This window comes from Columba livia, chromosome 13 (assembly GCF_036013475.1).
Source record: "Columba livia isolate bColLiv1 breed racing homer chromosome 13, bColLiv1.pat.W.v2, whole genome shotgun sequence".
NCBI classification, from domain to species: Eukaryota; Metazoa; Chordata; class Aves; order Columbiformes; family Columbidae; genus Columba; species Columba livia.
The window spans coordinates 16,820,429-16,840,371 of NC_088614.1; the positions used below are offsets into that span (position 1 = coordinate 16,820,429).

The 19,943-nt window shown below is 38.2% G+C and overlaps 1 protein-coding gene across 7 annotated transcripts; it reads left to right on the forward strand.

Annotated features, from left to right (window-relative positions):
* Window positions 1–2: 2 nt before the first annotated feature.
* Window positions 3–18,633, forward strand: TERB1 (telomere repeat binding bouquet formation protein 1). 7 transcript variants are annotated; one of them, XM_021282048.2, is made up of 21 exons: window positions 3–871; window positions 2,779–2,837; window positions 3,542–3,652; window positions 3,839–3,967; window positions 4,432–4,563; window positions 5,020–5,080; window positions 5,178–5,293; window positions 5,426–5,548; window positions 6,104–6,256; window positions 7,363–7,494; window positions 8,349–8,474; window positions 9,481–9,638; window positions 10,427–10,779; window positions 12,301–12,362; window positions 13,282–13,374; window positions 13,617–13,784; window positions 14,269–14,349; window positions 15,628–15,741; window positions 16,139–16,251; window positions 16,747–16,974; window positions 17,539–18,633. In XM_021282048.2, the coding sequence occupies exons 2-21, from the start codon at window positions 2,804–2,806 to the stop codon at window positions 17,560–17,562; spliced, it is 2,511 nt and encodes an 836-aa protein (XP_021137723.1). In that variant the 5' UTR covers window positions 3–871; window positions 2,779–2,803; the 3' UTR covers window positions 17,563–18,633. The 7 variants fall into 7 exon arrangements, 6 of the variants coding, with proteins under 6 accessions (XP_021137723.1, XP_021137722.1, XP_021137729.1 ...); XM_021282047.2 differs by having other exon boundaries at window positions 16,747–16,879; XM_021282054.2 differs by having other exon boundaries at window positions 16,921–16,974.
* Window positions 18,634–19,943: the final 1,310 nt, after the last annotated feature.

The window sequence follows — 19,943 nt, forward strand, 5'->3', positions numbered from 1 at the left end:
TTAGAGAAGGCCAATGTGACTTTGGTCTGAGGATATAACTGTGAGGAGAGCTGGGGAAAGCTGTAATCCCTTTTATTGAGTTCAAGGACATGGGGGAAAGGGATCATGTTCCTGAAAGCCTGGTTCTTTCAGCTGTATGGATCCAGTGAAGGATTCTCTTCCCTGTACCCGTTGTGACTGGTACCTGTCAGGTGCTGGCACAATGTGTGTTGTGCTGCCATCATATCCAAAATAGGGGGAGCGGAAACTGAGCTGCATTGAAAACCAAAACGTTTCCCCCTGGCCTGGGGCTGGAGCCACGCCAGGTGTCAGACAGCGCTCGATGCGGCCGAAGGCTCTGTCTGTCTCCCGGAGCCCGGGCGGACCGCGGCTGCGGCGCCTCCGTGCCCGAGGGGCCGCCGCTCCCCGCGCCGCCGCGGCTGCTGCTGAGGGGCCGGCAAGCGCGAGCGGCCGCGCGCGCCGCGGCGGGGCGGGAAAGGCGCGTGGCTGAGGGCGGCTGCGCGGAGGGGCCTTCTCCTCAGGGCCCGGGCCGCGGGGTGACCCGGTACGGCGGTGCTGACCCGGTACGGCGCTGCGGCTGACCCGGTGCGGCGGTGCTGACCCGGTGCGGCGGTGCTGACCCGGTACGGCGGTGCGGCTGACCCGCCACCGCGGTGCTGACCCGGTACGGCGGTGCTGACCCGGTACGGCGGTGCGGCTGACCCGCCACCGCGGTGCTGACCCGGTACGGCGGTGCTGGCCCGGTACGGCGGTGCGGCTGACCCGCCACCGCGGTGCTGACCCGGTACGGCGGTGCCGGCCGGGCGCACCAGGGGTTGCCCCCGTGGTCCTTCGCGGCTGAGCTGAACCACTCCCGCTGCCAGACTGACAGGTAATCCGTGCCCTATTTCCCATCCTCTTGATGTTGCACACCCCTCCCAGAAGCTGGCAGAAGGAGGATTTTGCCGTTTCATCTTGAAACTGTTGGCCTTTTTTTATTTTTAAATCTTTTATGTATTCTTCCCTTTTTATATTTGGGATCATCCGGAGTACTTCTTAAGACTTCTACTTCAAAGCCTAACTGTAATAATGAGCTATAAATGATACATGGCTCATTGGAGAGGGCGGCGGGATGGGATGAACACTGAAATAGCACGGGAAGACTTCAAAGGCCTGTTAGACTGAGCAGCGTTTCTCAAGTCAGCAGTTGCACCCTCAGCTGCTGCTGTTTTTGTTTCAATAGGACACCAGCAACCCAAACTTCTGACGCACAGGATTTGACCATTGGATTTTAAAAAGAACAAATACCCCTGAGACTGACGGTTTCTACCCCGGTGTGTCCTCACGGGGCTGAGTCCGGTAGTCCCGGCCCTGACCGGGCACCTTCCCGTCAGCCTCCTGAGCTCCACAACCTCCTGCGTCCATCTGTCTGAACATTCAGGCTCTGTGCTCTAATGCTGCTGAGCAAACACATCCATATGTCCACTTTTTTAAGAGTGTAGTTTTGAAGTTTGAGGAGATGTTACTAGGTTGTTTCCCATAACTGACGGGGAAGAGGTAATGTAATTTATAGGCAATGCTTACCAGAAGTCTGTAGCAAATCCTGTAATTTATCTTTTCATCTTTGCCCTTTGATGCAACATCAGAATAGAGCTATTTGCATTTTAATGTCTGCTGTCTTATAAATACGATTTTGTGTGCCTTCTGTTTGTTGCAAAAAAAGACCTGGTTGGGGTCAAGACCTATCTTTCTGTAGCATTAAAAAAAAAACTTGTGCTGCTTATATTTAAGGTTCCTTAATTGTAGAAATGTGTATTTAATTAAACTTTGAAATGAGCTCCAAAGCGAGCTCATTTTACAGCCTTTCTTTTGTTAAGGAATATGTGGGTAGTTCTTGTTTTCTCTTAGTCTAGTAGGGTGCTACCAGTAGGGGTAAAAAGATGTGAGGAAGACCTGAAACTTTTCTGCTATTGTGGCAGGTCTAAATTTGCAACAAGACAAAATGCATATACATTATCATTTCTGAAAGGGCAAAGGAAGATAAACTCTTTTCAGATTTCCTCTCCAAGGGACTGTCTGTCTGCTGCCAAACCTGAATTTCCCTGTCAGTACTGCTTGACTAACTCGGACGCTGGCACATGAGGTTTATGCAGAATCAGTGCTGTGGGGTTTTCTGGTTCACATGGTTCATGTAATGTGATTTCTTTGGTGAACAAAAATAAATTCTTACTTTAAGAAAGAATGTCTCCATTTATGCTCATTGTCTTTGGTTTTGATCAATTCTGATCAAACAACATAATTATGTTTTAGTGGCTCACTGAGTAGCTGTAGTAGAATGAATGTTTTATAGTGGATGTCAGACACACTTGATCGTCTACATAACATTACTTGGTGGCCTTACTGCCACTTGTTGGCTTATGACAAAGTTGGCAACCTGTTGTAGGGAAAATTGGGTCAGATTTGTTGTGATAAATGACACAGAGATTGGTATATTTTCATTGATGGGTGTTTTCTGTGCCCCACGATAGTAACATGGAATCACCTGATTTTTGCAAAATGTTAACTTTCAAAACACAATAACAAAATAGTTACAAATGCAGTGTTACTATAAAAATACTGTATTTCCAAAGGAAATCTTTGCCATTCGAGAGCATATTAAACTGTGTGTCAAATGATAGTGTAAAACCAAAAAAAAAAGGGGTGTATTTTAAGAAAAATGATTTAATTTATACTGCGTATGATATTACAAACACTGCTAATCTAAACAGAAAATAAAGCACTTTTTCCTTGCCATTGTAGAACAAGAACAGGGATACAACCAAAAATGGAAAATCAGAAGGTGCAGAAAAACCAGTGTGGTAAGGGCAAATCTAATGCCAAATCTTGCAAGTGTTTAAAATACACAATATCTGCTGTTACTGTTGCAAATAATTAGGAAGTAAGTCTTTTTATTATACCCAAGAGACTAAGAAACAGATTTGCAAAGTGGTTTACCTACCTAGAGTTGTATGTAGGTGCCCAGAAGATGCTTTGCGTTAGCTTACTAACCTGACAACTTATTAAAGATTCTAGATGGTGTGGTGATTAAGTCTACTGTAACTAAATATCATATAGCAAGCCTTGCTTTGTTGGATTCTTTCTCAATTCACTTTGTAGATTTTCATTTGCATTTTCACTCTGAATATTTCTATGGTTCTAGATTTTAACGTAAATACATTTAATGTATTATACCTTGCAGTTGTGACTTCAATATTCAGTAGTTTACATCACATTTACTAACAGTTACTGATAGTTAAAGGCCAGAAATATTAAAAGGGAGCTGTTACTTTAGCAAAGGAATCATGCTCAAATAACATACTATGGAGAAGAATATCTTTATATTAGGTGTGTTTGTCATTTATAGATGGATAGAAGTAGTGTAGCTCTGTTTTGCTCACTGTATTTTTTTTCTTTAAAAAGTGTATACGTACTACATTTTTGGTCAAATTTATTGTAGTGCTAAATGGATCAGTATAAAGAAAATATAACAATTTGCATGAAGTTTTTTTGTGTTTGCTCTTAGATATGAAAACAGATCTGAACTTACTGCTTGAATGCCTTAAATATCAGATGGACTGCCCTGCATCTCAGAAAGAGGCTTTGATCACTATTTATTCAATTTGTCAACAAAACAGTAAGAAGCATTTTTCATTAGAAGCAACGCAATTTTATGATCACAATAAATGCTAAGAATCTGGTTGTCACTGTAAAAAATATCTAAAGGATGTAAGGCTTGAGAAGTTATAGGATCTCGGACCATTTTCATTTTACGGGGAAACAAAAGCAAAAGTTTAATTTTTGTTCATTTTTTCTGTTGTAGGTGAAGCAAGTGAATATTTTCGAGAAATTGGTGGTTTGATGTTTATAAATGATCTTGCAAAGTCAAGTGTTCATTGCATAGTGAAGGAAGCGGCTTTGTTTACCTTAGGAATTATAATAGAGAGTAATGGTAATGATAAGTAATATTATTTGTCTGTTATGAGACAGTTATGATCCCATGTTATTGCTTGTGCTTTGTCTCTGTTACTTTTTTGGTCTCAAAAAATCAGATTACAAGATTACTGCCCATGACTCGAGCTGATGAAGTTGCTACCATTTCACTTGTCTGTCCCCAGATTTGGAGAAATACCTTGTTGATTGGTGCAGGCAGCATGTCTGTATGATACCTGTCAGCTGCACCACTCTTCCTCAGCAAGCGTTCAGTGACTCGTGGATTGTTCCAAAGTTTGCCAAGGTCCTGATTGCATTAAAACTAACTACGGGAGGAAGCCCTCAGTCACTTTATAGCGGTATTCTGTCTCCACTCACCGCATGCTGGATGCAACTGAGACTGTAGTTACTATATTACAAAAATAATTTAGAATTTTGAATGGCTTGCTTTAGGACTTAATGGTTTTTATTTTCTGGTTTCAGTTTATTGTCAACAAACCTTGTGTACTTCTGCATTGTTTGAAGACCTCATTTTATTTTTAGTTAATAAGGATTCTGGTGTGAACTTGAAAAGAATGTCTGTCTATGTCATCTTAGTACTGGTTTCAAATAATAGTAAGTTGTGTTTTTTTTCTGTTTTATAACTCCTTTTTTTTTTTCTATCTGCCAATCTGCAGTACAGACATTTGTAACTAATTCAGTAACTAATGTTTTGGTAAATTTAATTTATAAAGATGGATGGTTGATGTAACTGAACCTGAAGTGCGTAAGTAGATCGTTGCTTACTGGGATTTCCTTAAATAGCAGAAAGTGTTGTAGTCCAAAAACTGAAATCATAGTTAAGAAAAAAAAATGCAAACCAGTAGTTTCTGACAATGTATAGAAAAAAATAGACATAGAAAGAAATGGAACATTTTTGCCAAATTGTTGCTGTGATTTTTGTTTTGTGTTTGTGGACCATATATGCTTAGGAAGTGGAAATAGAATGCACATATGTAAATTAAATGTGACATTAAGAATTTTGTCTCAAGTTGCATGTGTCTTTGGAGTCTTGTATATGTTCTTTTTTAGAAAGTGGGCAAACCTATGTCAGAGATACAGGCTGCATTGGTCTTCTGCTACAGTTATTCAGGTAAACAAACAGTTGCAATTCAAACAGAAAAATTGTAGACTATTTGAGACTTATATTTGCTTGCCGGTTTGGGACTGGTTTGCATTGTTCTTAACAGAACAACTCTTTCCACATCTGAGATGAATCTGTCAGATGAAAATACTAATCAGTGCTATCAGCTGTGGTCTTCAGTCTGCAGTACTCTCTGTGCCTGTGTTAACAACCCTCAGAATGGTAAGTGTTGCTGTTAAAATTGTGGAGAAAGTTTAAAGTATTTTTCCAAGGTGGCAACAGTTAGTTTTCATTTTTACTGTTCAACTGACATTTCAGATTTTGATTTGGGTTTATTTGTTTTTATTTTTCCAGAAGATAATCAAAATATTTGCTGTTCAGTCTTTCCGTATGCCAAAGAGTGGCTCGAAAGTTGCACAGAACCTGAGATAGTTCGTCCTATTTGTTCATTTGTTGGTCTCACAGTTGCAAATAACTGTAAGTGCAGCTCAAGCTTTAAATAGTTTTTCTTTTCCGAAAGTAAAGTTAATTCAACTGTTAAATGTTTGATTTATTTTTGTTAATCTTTACAAATTCTTTTGCTGTTCTTCCCGCTTTTACTCTGAAAACTAAATTCCACGATCTTTACTTGCGCTGCATTGTGCTTAAGTCCACAAATCGCTACAAACTGGCTGCATTTAGTAAAGTCAGTAAAAACTGTTTGGAAGCTATTTTGATTAGAAGTATTTTACAAATATAAGTCATTATTACATCTCTGAAAACCATAACTTAGGTAAAATTCAGGCATAATGCTTGCTGTTTGTATGCATATTTTAGGGCCATGTGTTTCCTGTAACTATTTTTAAAGGCGATGACTATATTTCTTGAGATTTATATATATATCCACCTTCATTTCTGTTGTATGGGTGGAAAGGTAATGATTAATACACGCACAGAAAAATTGTGATGACCCGAATTGATAAAATGCTAAAACAATTTGAAACTTGTATTATTTAAGACACATTTTCTTTTTTTTTTTTTTTCCCCACTAAGCATATGTGCAGAAATATTTTGTTTCTGTTGGAGGACTGGATACGTTAGCTAAAGTTCTCATCAAGCTGATGCATGATTCCTGTATGAGTCACTCTAGCACAAAACTTGCAGTAGTAGTAACAAAGACTCTGGATGCCTGCATTGCTAACGACTGTGAGTGAAAACCCTGCTACCATTTTTTACATATGGTAATTTTAAAATGCAGTTTTTAAAGTCTCATTTTGGTAGAAAAGTGCTATGAGTGGATGCTAAAAGGCGATTAAGTTATATCCGTACCAGTTTATATTACAGATTCTTTAAAATTCAAACATGTCTGTGGGGAATGATTCAGTTCATCTGAGGTTGGTTAAATAAACATAGTGAAACTTAACCTATACTGAAAATGAAAAGTAAGATCCCGGAGCTAGTTTTGTGTAAGTAAAGCTGAGAACTGGCTATGGCAGTCAGCTTGGATCTGGAATTTAATACTTGTGTTTCTGTAAACCTATGTGTGAGCTAATAAGTTCTGTAAGCTCTAGTAACTGGGTCATGGAGCTGAAAATGTGATATATCTGTATAACACGTCTTCACCCTGATTTACTCTCTGTATAGTCCTGTCCTAATGAGCTCTTTGTATATTCCGTCAGAAGATTTTGAGAAACCTGTGAGCCTGATGAGCCAGTGGTGCTGGCCATGATTATTTTATATGATGCTACTGCCATAAGTGCTCGCTACCAGAAGTTCAAAGAAGTTTAGAACTGTATACCTGCACTGGTTTTGAGCCTAGTTTCAGAAAAGTTGTTATGTGACAGGGTTAGGTTTCAGCATGTAATTACTAGCAGTGGTGTTCCCAGTTCCAGAAAAAGATTGCCCTCTACCAGAAAATTTCTTGTCTGTGTTTGCGGCAGATAGTCCATGTGTCAAACCTTTTTCTACTCTTTCTTGCTCTGTTCTGGAGCTGATAAAGGATATGGAGAAACTCAGCAGAGGTCTACAAAACTTGCACGTTGCAAAGCCCTTGTTTATCTGATCTTCTACCACATCTTTATACAGCACGATAGGGGAGAAAGGGCAGTGTTGGATTTGGGGAGCAGCACGGGCAGAATTACTGCACTGGCGGGGATGTCACAATTTGAATTGTTAAAATGAGAGAGAAGGACTGTGCAGGTCCAAAGCTTGCAGGGGTCTGTAGAGTTCCCTGGAAAAACAGTGTTTTATGCTTGGATGATGCCTGCATTCTGTCTAGTTTATTTTTCTCCAAATTATTTTTAACATAATAGCTGCTATGGGTGTTGTCTTGACAAAGTATCACACTGTGTCAGAGCTACTGAAGCTGCTGTCCAATGACACTCTGGATACAGGAGAAAAAATCAGTATTATTCTAACAATTGGACACTGTACTGAAGTTTGTGGTAAGATCTTTTTTTTTATTTTTTCCTGTCAGTTTCTGCTAAGTTCTCATACATTACTTCAATGATGTCATTTCATCAAGATGGGAACATGAGGGAAAGTTCTATTCACAGAATCACAGAATGTCAGGAATTGGAAGGGCCCTGGAAAGCTCATGCAGTGCAATCCCCCCATGGAGCAGGAACACCCAGATGAGGTTACACAGGAAGGTGTCCAGGCGGGTTGGAATGTCTGCAGAGAAGGAGACTCCACAACCTCCCTGGGCAGCCTGGGCCAGGCTCTGCCACCCTCACTGGGGAGAAGTTTCTTCCTAAGTTTAAGTCGAACCTTTTGTGTTCCAGTTTGAACCCATATCCCTTGTCCTATCATTGGTTGTCACCGAGAAGAGCCTGGTTCCGTTCTCCTGACACTCACCCTTTATATATCTGTAAACATTAATGAGATGTAATATTAATACTCAGAAAAGGATGTTTGCTATAATGTTTCATTTTTAAATTTTAAAACCTGTTAACAGATAGCATCTTCAAGAGCTTAGAAGTAGTAGACTATTATGCAAGAATTCAGAGCTGGGCTTAGGTATCTCAGGGGAAAATTCATCCAGACCTGAAAACTACTACAGTACATATACCAAATAAATCTTTTTGAGCTCTGTTTTTAATGGCCCTTGAGATATACAGCTTCTGTCCACTTTACATAGCTATTAATTTTTTTTAAAAAAAGCTATGTAACAGTATTGTTTTTGAAGTAGCATAACCAGAAGGTAACCCTGAAATGTTTTGCTAGGCTCCTCAGGGCTTTCCCAAGCATATGTGGTGAAAATATAACACTTTTTTTTCTTTACAATGTCCTATTTTAGAAGAAAACCAGTGTGAACTGCTCCAGAACAATGGTCTTCCACTTATGATTCAGGTATTAACTGAGTCTCAGGATGAAGAACTAAACAAAGCTGCTACTTTTGTGCTGCAAAACTGCAAACAAATGAGTAAGCTTACTGTTACTGCTTTAAAAATTACAGAGATTACTTCCATCTTTAAGTTCTGTTGACTTTCGAAATAATTTTACCTGTCGTGGCTTTGTTATTCTGTGTACTCCAAGAGATGTTTGTATTCTGCAGAAAAGTTGTGTATTGGTCACCATGGACTGATTATGGGATTTAAGTAGAAAAAATAGAAGTAAAAATTAACAATGTTGCAATAATGCATTTGTGAATCCAATAAACTGAGGCCCAGTTCTTAAAAGCTTTCCCATCTATAAATCATATGCAAGATATTAACATTGTCATTTAAGACTTAGTTGGCACTCTATTCCTGGGTGTGTGCCGTTGTACATAGAGATGAAACCAGTAGATAATCAAACCCGAAATCACTATGAATACAATTATTTTGCAATATTAAAAAACCTTGATGTTTATTTTCAAAGTAGAGTGTGTTTTGAAGTGTCTCGTTTGTTTGTTTTGTTTTAATTAACAGTATAATACTACCAATGAAACAGAAGGACACCTTGTCCTTTAGTCTCTAAAGCATGAAAGGTATTATGCAATTGATAATTAGTAAAAAGCATGTGTCTGTGTTTTTGTACTGAAAACTTAACTGAGAGTTTTGTTTAAGATTGGAGGTGTGTGGTGATTTTCACTGTCCATTAATATGGAGTTGTTTTTTAAAAAAAGTAACCAGACCCACACTTGTAAGGGACCTATAAAGTTCATATTAAGTCCACGATAAAGTAACATTTTAGAGCACAGCATCATTGTGTGAACAGCTTATAGTAACTACAATTGCAAGCTCACCTCTTGTAACTGTAGTTTATATTAGAAGTGTATTAACGTTTATATGTAAATTTCAATTAACAGTAATACAAAATTACTAAGAGGTTATATTTTGCATTAAATTATTTGGGCCATCCCTCAGCATGCTAAAATATAATAAATACTTATTAGCATGTTAATTGGTAGAATTTGCAATATTAATTTTGATTTATATTCTATAAAGCTGAACAGTTGTCCCTGCAAATAAATGATAATTCATTAAACATGGACAATGCAGAAGAGTTGGAAGTGCGAGTCAGAAAAAGAAGTATGCAAGACTACTGGAAGAAAGCCAAAGAAATTTTACACAGAATACAGTTGATTGAAAAAGAGCATAATAAGGTGGGCCTATTTACTAAAGTAGGATCAAACTTAAGCAAATCTTTGTGGAGTTTAGGGAGAAATAGATAGTAAACCCTTAAGATAATGTCAGTGTGAGCTGGAAAAGTGAGGAAAACATTGGATATGTGTGAAACTATGACCTGCAACTTTTACCATTACTGTGTATCATACAAAGTTGCAAGTATGCAGGGCAATCAAAGAATGCAGGCATCTGTATTTCTATGAAGCATTTTAGTTTATTGTAAACCCAGATTTTCTACAAAATTGAGATCACTTAGGTTGGAGAAACAAGAGTTGGATTTGGTTTTAATTTGCCAGTCATTTGAACCAATAATTTTAATATTTGTATGCATGAAATTCCCGTTATTGTACAGCTGTGATGGGAAAGATGATAATGAACAAATGTGAATATAAACTGAAATAAAATTGTTTCCTGTTTTCCTTGTGCTGTATAGCTACTTAGTAACTCTGGGTGTGGAACAGCAAGTTTTTGAGTTATTTAGCTGGATCTAAGTTAATTTAATCTTTTCCTTTCTCTAAGTGCCTTGTATGGTAAGAAATCCATTGCTTCAGCCTGGAATCGTCACGTAGTAACTACCCCTTGAACACCTTCAGCAGCATTGCTGTCTTGTTTGCTTTAGATCAGGGGGTTTTGAAGCTTCTCTGGAATTTGTTTTACCTTCAGAGTTAGAGTGGTCTATTTTACTATTTTACTTAGTCTTGTTGCTAGATTTATTTCCTATTTTTAAAGAGCTTGTGTAGTTGCTAACTAGTATTTTTTGATACAGGAGAGAGTGCAAGGAAGAGTATTGGTAGACAGGTCTTCAGAAGCCAATACTGAAGCATCAAAATACTATGAAGTGAATCCTGCTGATCCAAAAATTTACATAGAAAGAACACATAAAGAAGTACATTGTCCACCATTGACCTCTAGGTTGGATGATCATGTTCTTGCTCCATCTTCTCCACTGAAAAATGGAATAGTGAGCACTGTGGACCCAGTCAATGCTTCTACTAGACAAAATGAGCAGAGTAATATACCACATTCACTTAATGAACTGCAAACAGGCATAGTACTTCAGAGGCACGGTATAAATGAAAAAACTGCTTGTGTCGAAAATCAGTCTGTTCCTCAGGTGAGGTAAGTATCTTACACCTAAGCAGAAATACTAAGTAGCTTTTCTTTAGTAATTTCCAAATGGAATGTTAGCCTTTCAAATTATCTGTTACTAATCATGTGTTTTTCTGCTGGTGAAAAGGCATAGGCTTTCAGTGGCTCACTAGAGAGTATTCTGTAGGTGTTTTTGACAAAACAGATCAAAGATTGTGGGCATTGTAGTAATAAAAGCTTCTGATCTTTATCTCTGAATGGCGGGCTTCTGTCAGATTGTATAGAGAGCCGTGCTCTAACACCTTCAACATAGTGTTGAAAAGCATCTGTAGTTTTTGCCTCAATTCTCACTGGTTCAATGGATCAAGGTTGGACCCACTTGTTTGCCTGAAACCACAGACACATCTGTGGTATGCACTTACTAGGAAAACAGCACTTACGGAACTGCTCCACAAAAAAATTGAAATTGGAATGCCAACAAACTTAGGAAAACTCTCTGCCCACTTTTTTTCCCCTCGTGTTCGATTGCTTCCCTGCATGGGAAGAAAAAGCATCTTGTTTAGTCATTTACTGTTCTCTTGCTCGTTGCGCTCACGTGAATACTTATTTTCTTTTTTTTTTTTTTCCCTGCTTATGACTGTCTTTCCTATTGATAAACAAAAAATTGATTATAGGCAACTTGTGAGAATAAATACAGATTCCATTATCTTGAGTTTATATCTGGAATATCCCTCAAGGCAGGCAATGAGAGAATGTGAACAAAACTATGTTTCTCCTTTTTTTGAACTCCACATTTTTATTGTGCAACTACTGCAGAAATTATCAAAAGCCTAGGATATTTTCTGTGGTACATTGAGGTAAATTTTGCTTTGCTGCTGAATTTCACCCAGCTTCTTTATTTGTTGTTCTGATCTCTGAAGCACAAAACTGTTAAGGAACTAATTTGGAGTGGGGAGTGCTCTCCTTGCATACGTATTTGTGTGAAAACAGTGGTTACCAAAGCATAACTATGCATGAGGCTCCTTGCTCCTGCAGCAGTTGGAGGTAGTCAAGGACGCAGAAAAATGCATGATCACCATATCATAGGAGCATGTCGGTTGCGAAAAAGTCAATCAGTATAAGAAAAAAGTAAAATTGGTTACCTTTGAGAACAATTGCTACATCTGGTGAAAGCTAAACTATTTTGAAGACTTTGTGAAGGTTTTAGGTGCGCTGAGTAATCCTTATGTGAACCAGCATTGCAAATGATTCTGGAAACCAGCATCCCCTGAAAGCACTGCATTGCAAATGCTGGCACAGATGTGCTGAAGAGCACAGCAGGGAATGCTCATCACAGATCTCTGGTAAACGGATTCCTATCACACAGTGATTACATGCTGGATACCACGAGCCCAGTAGCTTGGGATAATCAAATTATTTTTTTGTATGTTTTACATATTTAATGTGCTCCTTATTTTGCCTTTGGAATGTGTGTAGTCATTCTACAGGTAAATGTATGTTATGAAGTTTGATTATTTTTTTTTTTAATTGTTCACATTTTGATCTTCCCAGCGAACACACATTTAATCAACCAGCAGAGATTGCTAAAAATATGAAGCAGACATGCACATCAGGTACAAATAGCTAAGCATGCTCCTTTCTTGAATAATTTTGTTCTTACTGAGATTTTAATTAGTTTTGTCTACTATTACCACTGCTTTTTATCCGATGTTATATATTATTAGATTATAGAGTACATTATGTATAATATCCTTTATTTGCATTGGTTTGGAATTCTTTATCATATACAATTTTACTAGAAGAATAGTTATTCTACTTCTCTTCTAAGACATATGTTAGCTTTTTTTTTTTTTAGTTTAGCTATTCAAATGAATGTATAAGAGACAGATGTTTTAAGTTTAGTCTGAATACAATCCGTACCGAACAGTGAAAGCCATTAACAAAAAATGTGTAAGGATGCTGGTTTTATTCTGTACTTGTAAGACTGAGGATAGAGCCTACCTGTGAGAAGGACTTTGGCCTGGAGCTATTCCTGCATGTCGAACATATGTTTAAGATAAAAGTTTTTCAGATTTGCATTGATCTTCTCCATCTGATATACTTATTTCAGAATTGGGATCTGTTCAATCAAGTTTAGTTTCCTGTTGATTTATAAAATTTATGCTTATTCATTAGGTTAATATTTACCAGAATGGTAGCCCTGCAGGTAACGAAGCTGATCTCTAGGTTGTACCTATTTAATTGGAGAATAAATAATATTCCAGTACATCACATTTTTCAGCATCTGATTCCAAATAGGAATGAAGTCTATAGAACATAGTTAAGCAATTTAAGTTTATAAAGATATTTTGCTGTGTTCAAATTGAAGTAATATGCTTTGGGAGAGTGATGAAAAAGTACTGAATTAAATGTAATTAATTTGGATTTACAAAAATGTAAATGTGATCCATTTAAATGGTATCCTGATGCATGATTGCCATGGCAAAAGACAGATTGTATTTTCTTTCTGGTTTCATTTCCTTCCTAATTTAGATCAGCATGCATTCTACCCAGAGATAACCAAGGAAGAAAAATCTACTTCAGCTACATCTGCATCCCATAAGATGGCAAATTTAAGGTGTTTAGGTAAATATTATCTTAGGTCTTTCTTTCCCGAGTCCATGAAAGAAGGCTTAATGAGACAGCAATGCAGTAAGTGAACTGACTTTACAGAAATTTTAAGACCTATGAGAAGTGTGACCTCTTTTGAGATGTGTATTTGGAAAACTGGAGGTCAAATCGTTTATCATAGCGAGCAAAAGAAAATGTTGGACTTTATGGTAGGTGCTTTATCAGTCGTGCTTGAAATATCCCTTTTTTTTTTCCAGGTTGTACAGCAGGACTGCCCTTCAATAGCAGAACCTTTACCAAGGTGTTGCAAAGTTGTCCATACCAGTGTGACCATCACAAAGTCATTCTGGAAGCTGAAGAAAGATATAAAAAGGAACTTCGCAAATTGGCTGTTTGCAACAACAGTAGATATGCAACTTATGAGAGTAATTCTGATATTTTTTGTAGTTGTAACTACTGTTTTAAATTGCATTTAAAATTCTGAACTTTATTTGATGTAAATCTGATTGTCCTGCTCTTGTAAATACACTCAGTTTAATTTACTAATGATTTGTAGTAAATGAGATCAGAACTAGCCACTTTTGTTTTGAGGATCTTGTGTATTTCTTCGCAGTAGTGATGTATCCTCATTGTGGGCTTTGATGAGGCTCTGTCCTGTTTACCAGAGCTAGTCAAGTACTATAATAATAGAAGGGAATATATTAAGTTGAAATATATGTGAATGGATCTATGACATCATAACACGGTCATTTTATTCTAATATTGCATGCTTATGGATGTAAGAGCCTTATAATTCTTGATGAGTTAAAAGCGCATCCTATATTTTTTCTTGTTTAAAGGAGGCATTTTGAAAAGTAAACAGTTACTGCTTAATATCATTTGTACTGATGTCCATGTTATATTTTCCAGAAATGGTGCTGACCCCAGTGAAGAAAGACAGACTGCATACAGAAATAGCAACTTTTAGGAGCAAAAAGGATAGTTTCCAAAGTAAGGGCTCGGTTTGGAAATGAATGCAAAAAGCCTTACTGTTTAAGAAGTTCTTTAGCAGGACTTTACCATGGGATGCTGTAGATAGGGAATTATGTTTGGGTTTTTTTCCTGTGGATTCTGTGAAAAATCTGTGTATTAATAGGCCAGAAAATGCATATTCTATAATCACAAAATTGTGTTGTGCACATTACCTCACAATGAAGTTATCTGGTGCTTTCTTTGTAGATACTACTTTGAATCCTGTCAGGGTTACTTCCATGCCATCTGGTATTTTTCAGTTTTGTGGCATTAATTTTTAAAATGAAGAGGTATAGTTGGGATCAGAAAACGGTACAGTTGCCTGTTCCTGGATTCAGCATCACTCTATTACACAGTTACAGCCGTGTTATCCTATGATACCTGTTTGTGTTCCTGCTTGGAGCTCTGCTAAGGACTTGGGTCTCCATGTGCTAAACAGCTAAAGGGTAAACCTTAACATATACAACAATACTAGAGCAAGTAACTGAAAACAGAAAATTAACTACAGGAGATCTGTCTACCTGTCCTGTATTACGTGGTATTGAATAAGATGTTATTAGCATCTTATTCTTAAGGTAGAGATGGAAAAGTGAATATAAGATCTGTCACTTTCTGCAGTGCCCTTTAGGAACTCTCTGAACCATCAGTTGCCCGTGAAATCTGGTATTCCTTATAATGCACAACTGTCCATTGGTAAATAGCAGAGTACATATCTTTTACAGTATTTTATTCTGTACTATGGCAAAAAAGTTAATGGTTATAATTTTTTTCTTACTCTGCATATATATATATGTATATATATATTTTTTTTTTTTTTACATAATTCACAAGGAATTTTCTTCAGAATATGGTGTCTGTGGGTACCTCCTGCAGAGCTCCAACTACAGCCATACTTTACTACATTCATCAACTAGTAAAAGCTAGTAGATTTTTTTAAATTGTCTTTTCCCCTCCAGATTCAGAAATTAATTAATTTGGCTATGGTAGCTATGGAGGTCTTCTCATGTTTTTAAAAAACCAAACCAGAACAAACCGCTTTATTTAATCTCAAGAGCTCATTACACTAGTAGCAAGTAGACATTTTCTGAAGTAAACTGAATTTTCAAGTCTTTCATCCAAGACCGGATAGTAGTATGGCTCAAAAGATGGTTCTCTCTTAAATTTTAATTCCTAAAACACTACCTGTGTTTTGTGTGCGGTTTTTTATATTTATTTTTAAGAAAGACGCATAATATTTATTCTTTGGGTTTCTTTAAGGTATTCTTTTGACTCCAATTAGAAAAAATAAATCTAATACTTCAAATAGAGATGAACATAGTAAAAATACCAAGCTGACTGACAACTATAACTTGATACCTACGTATAAAAAGTGTGAGTATTACCAGAAAATTAATTCTTTAGTAAGTATAACTGAAAGATCAGGTTTTGCATTTAGGTCAGGGCATTTAGAAAAGCACCTGTGCTTGCTATTGGAGAGAAACGGCTGACAAGCTAAATACCTGTGTTCCTGTACCTTCAGTCATAGTATTACCGATGTTTGAGTTAATTCCTGTTATTTGCCAGTTGCTTCCGATGCATAAATAATCCTCAAGTGTTAATGTCAATTATGAGAACAAGATTGAATGAAAACGAGGTATTACTAATAAAGCAATATTTACATATTCAAGTTCATTAGAAGAAATGTTCCTTTACAACACCATATTCAGTTTTACAGTAGATTTCAGTTAGTTTCAAGTAACTAAGAGGTTCCTTGTTCACAATTTCATAGCTTTCAAAAAAACCCAAGATGCTAACTTGAAGAGACAAAGAGTCAAAGAAATGTGCAACCAGGAATGTCAGCGCTTAAAAGAAAATTGCATATATTCACTTGACAAGGGTGAGGTTAGTTATGCAAAGCCTAATCATACACTCACATATTTATAAATGTTCAAATAACATAATGATGAATTGCATAAGTTCTTTTAAAGTCACCTTTAACAGGAGCCCAGTAGCAAAGTGAACCTTCTTGAAAAGAGATTCTACTCCAGTCCTACTGATTTATCCCTGAAATGAGTTAAGTGTTTTTCAACTGACAGTTCTTTCTGAATAATGGCTATGGAGGTACGCTTTTTCCTGCACTTGTAACATTTCCGTAGCATAACAGAAACCTCAAGAAAAAAACATACTAAAGGTATAAACTATGTAGGCACGACAGAAATGGTCATGGAAAAACACTGTATGTCAGTAAGCGGGTGACAGTGAAGAAATCTTGAAGAACCATTGTTATCTTGACAAAGCAATCATTTCTTCAGAATTACATAAGATCGCATTATCAGTAATAATACGCTACTTCCAAATATGCAATAGCATTTGAATTCACATAATTTTTAATTGCAGAAAAATACATATTTGTGGAACAATGAAATGTGTTCCCTGGACATGAAGACAAGAACTTTAAAAAAGAGAAGAACCCGAAAAGATTTCACAACTGAAGAAATTAACTATCTTTGTAGCGGAGTAAAAAAAATGGGTAATCACTGGAATTTAATTTTGTGGTCTTATCCATTTCAGAAAGGACGGACAAATGTTGATCTTGCCAAGAAATACTACAGGTTACAATTGCAAGTAATCCTAATTTTATTTTCTACTAATCATATATGTGGTCAGCTCGGTTTTCAGCTTTTGCCCCTGAACTGACTTGCAAAAAAAAGTCAGACCATCAGAATTTGCAACCCGTGGGACTGTACTTGGTGTCAGTTCAATGCCATGCACGCTGAGCATTAGAATGGTCCCCGAGGTAATTCAGGTGGGCTTGTGCTTGGAGGGAGAACTAAGCTGGGAAAATATCAGAGAACCTTTGAATGTGACAGTGCCACCTGACAGGGTACAAAGAGAACAGGGATTTCAGTTAAGGACCCTAAATTAATCCCTGCGTTTATCAGGAAGTTAGTATTTTTTCTGTTTGGTATCTTTTTTGATGGTGGTTTGTGAAAATTCTGGTGGTTTTCACCATGTTTAATGTGCGCTCCTCACACAGCGATGCTCTGTGTGGATGGAGCGGGCAGCATTTCTGCTGTCCTTTGGAAATGAGTGGGAGTGTTTAGTGGCAAGTGATTTTATATTGAAATGTTTTCTAAAATTGTGTAGCGTTTTGTGTCAACATTTGTCTCTTTTATCTCTGTTTTACAGAGGCAAGAAAAAAAACAAAGATAGTCAATAACATCTTTCAAGAGCATTTTGGATTTTGTTGCAGAATGTCAAAGAACAGCTTGATTAACCATGAGGTATTGGCACAACAGTACGAGCCCTGAGAGAATTTAGATTGGCTTGGACTCATGGTTTTCAGGGTAACATTTATGGCCCAGTTGTTGTGCTTTGTACATTTCAGTCACATGTAATTCGATAAGGTGGTGTTTGTTTTCTTTTTAATAATGCTAGCATAGCTTAAAAAAATCTTTATCAGTAAAATGTAATGTTCTTAGACATTTCATTTATGTAACATTCAGTTTGGCTTCCTGTTTGAATCTTTGTATAGTTTGCTTTATACCATTGGTAAGAAAAGGCTGTATTGCTAAAATGAGTATTTTATGTCAGAAACTGATAAATGTTAATGTTTTTGTGTCTGAATTTGTTTCCTCTCAATCAGTGAAATGTTTAAAACAGGTAAGATATTTTGTCATGCACTTAATGTGCTGTATGAGCAGAAAAATGTATCTCTGACAGAAAACACCAACTTGCGTGTAGCAGGGAAAGTTTACATTGGTAGAGTAAGTAAATTGAAATGGAAAGCCTATGGAAATGTCAACTTCTGGGTAGAAGATTTAATGTGTGGTTCCGCTGCAATATTTCTTGACAGATATTAATGACTGGGAAAACATTCCTGGACCTATGTAAAGTACTTCAGCGTTGAACTAAGTAGAATGCAGGTACTGATAAGATTTGGCTTCTGTTTACAGTTGGACATTTGTGGTGTATTATTCAAGTGAGCAGAACTGCCGTTTCTGCTAATTATACAATTTTTGTACAAAGCTTCAGTGAAAGCCGTAGTAACTTGATTTTTCAATGATAACCTTAGATAAAAAATACAAATTAAATAATATTCTGATAAAGGAATTATTATTTATTAGTTAATTTCTTATGGAAAAAGTTTAGTTATCTTATTAGCACTAGGTTTTCACTACAACGTAGCTTAAATGCTTAGAAACAAGCACAATAACAAAAACTGAACATCTTGCAGTAAAGATGATGCCAATGAGATAATAAATGGGTCTTCTGATACTCTCAGCTGTTGCACTTTGGTTTTTCTATGATTAGAATATACAAGCTTCTATAAAAGATCCTGCTTGGAAAGCTCCATTCAAAGACGTAGTCAGATATTGGCACGCGTATTTGCAGAATATGAGTCCAAAGAGCTACCGAGAGCCGTATGCACAGCGGGGAGATTTTGGTCTGCTACACTCTCTACAGTATTTTTCCAAGGGCTTGGAAGCTGGTCTGGATAAGCTGCTACTTTGTTGACGGCATGTACATCGGTAATCTGTATTATCGCCGTCTAAATATATTTCAAGTGGAGAAAATATGCAACGCATAAATCTTGAGTTGACACAAAGTCAGAATATCGCAATAGTGACAATTTACCTAATATTAGGCATGAGTTAGGTTGGGGAGGGCCTCTGGAGTCCGTGATCTCATCCCCCTAGGGCAAGGCGCATTTCAAAGTTAGGCTGCTCAGATTCTGAAGGTCTTAGAGGATTAAATTTCCACAACCTCTTCTGGTGCTTCAGCTGCTGAACAGGCATCATTAGAACATTCTGTGTAATCCAAAAGAGAAGGGTCATGGACTAGAAGCAGGCAGAAACCTCTTGTGTCAATCTTTTTTTCTCTCCTTTTCAGTCATTGCACAGTCTTGATAATCTTACTAGTTTCCTTGCATAAAATAGTTTGAAATCCACGCATAAGGAGCATCCTAAAAATGTAATTGCATAAGAATAATCGTCGTCCTTAGGCTGCTGAAGCATGGTATTTTTCGTTTTGAAAGGCTGAATTGGTTACAAATCACAAAGGAAAACGTGTTTTTAAGAACACTTGAATTTGCTTTGTAGTTCTGTTGGAAGAGCAGCAATTATTGGCGGGGTGGGAGAATGCGGGTGGCAGTTAAATCTTGCTTCGGGAGCAGTGATGTGGAACAGGCCCTTCCTTTCCTGCAGGTGCGCTCAGCCTGCGCGCTGCCCCGCTGCCTGCGCCCCGCTGCCTGCGCCCCGCTGCCTGCGCCCCGCTGCCTGCGCCCCGCTGCCTGCGCCCCGCTGCCTGCGCCCCGCTGCCTGCGCCCCGCTGCCTGCGCCCCGCCGGTCCCGCGCTCACCGGGAGCTGCCCCGCTGCCTGCGCCCCGCTGCCTGCGCCCCGCTGCCTGCGCCCCGCTGCCTGCGCCCCGCTGCCTGCGCCCCGCTGCCTGCGCCCCGCTGCCTGCGCCCCGCTGCCTGCGCCCCGCCGGTCCCGCGCTCACCGGGAGCGCCTCGCGGGCACCAGGGGGCGCTGCCGGCGGCGGCCACACCCGCCGCGGAAGACACCGCCCAGGGCGGGGAGCGCTGCCGGGG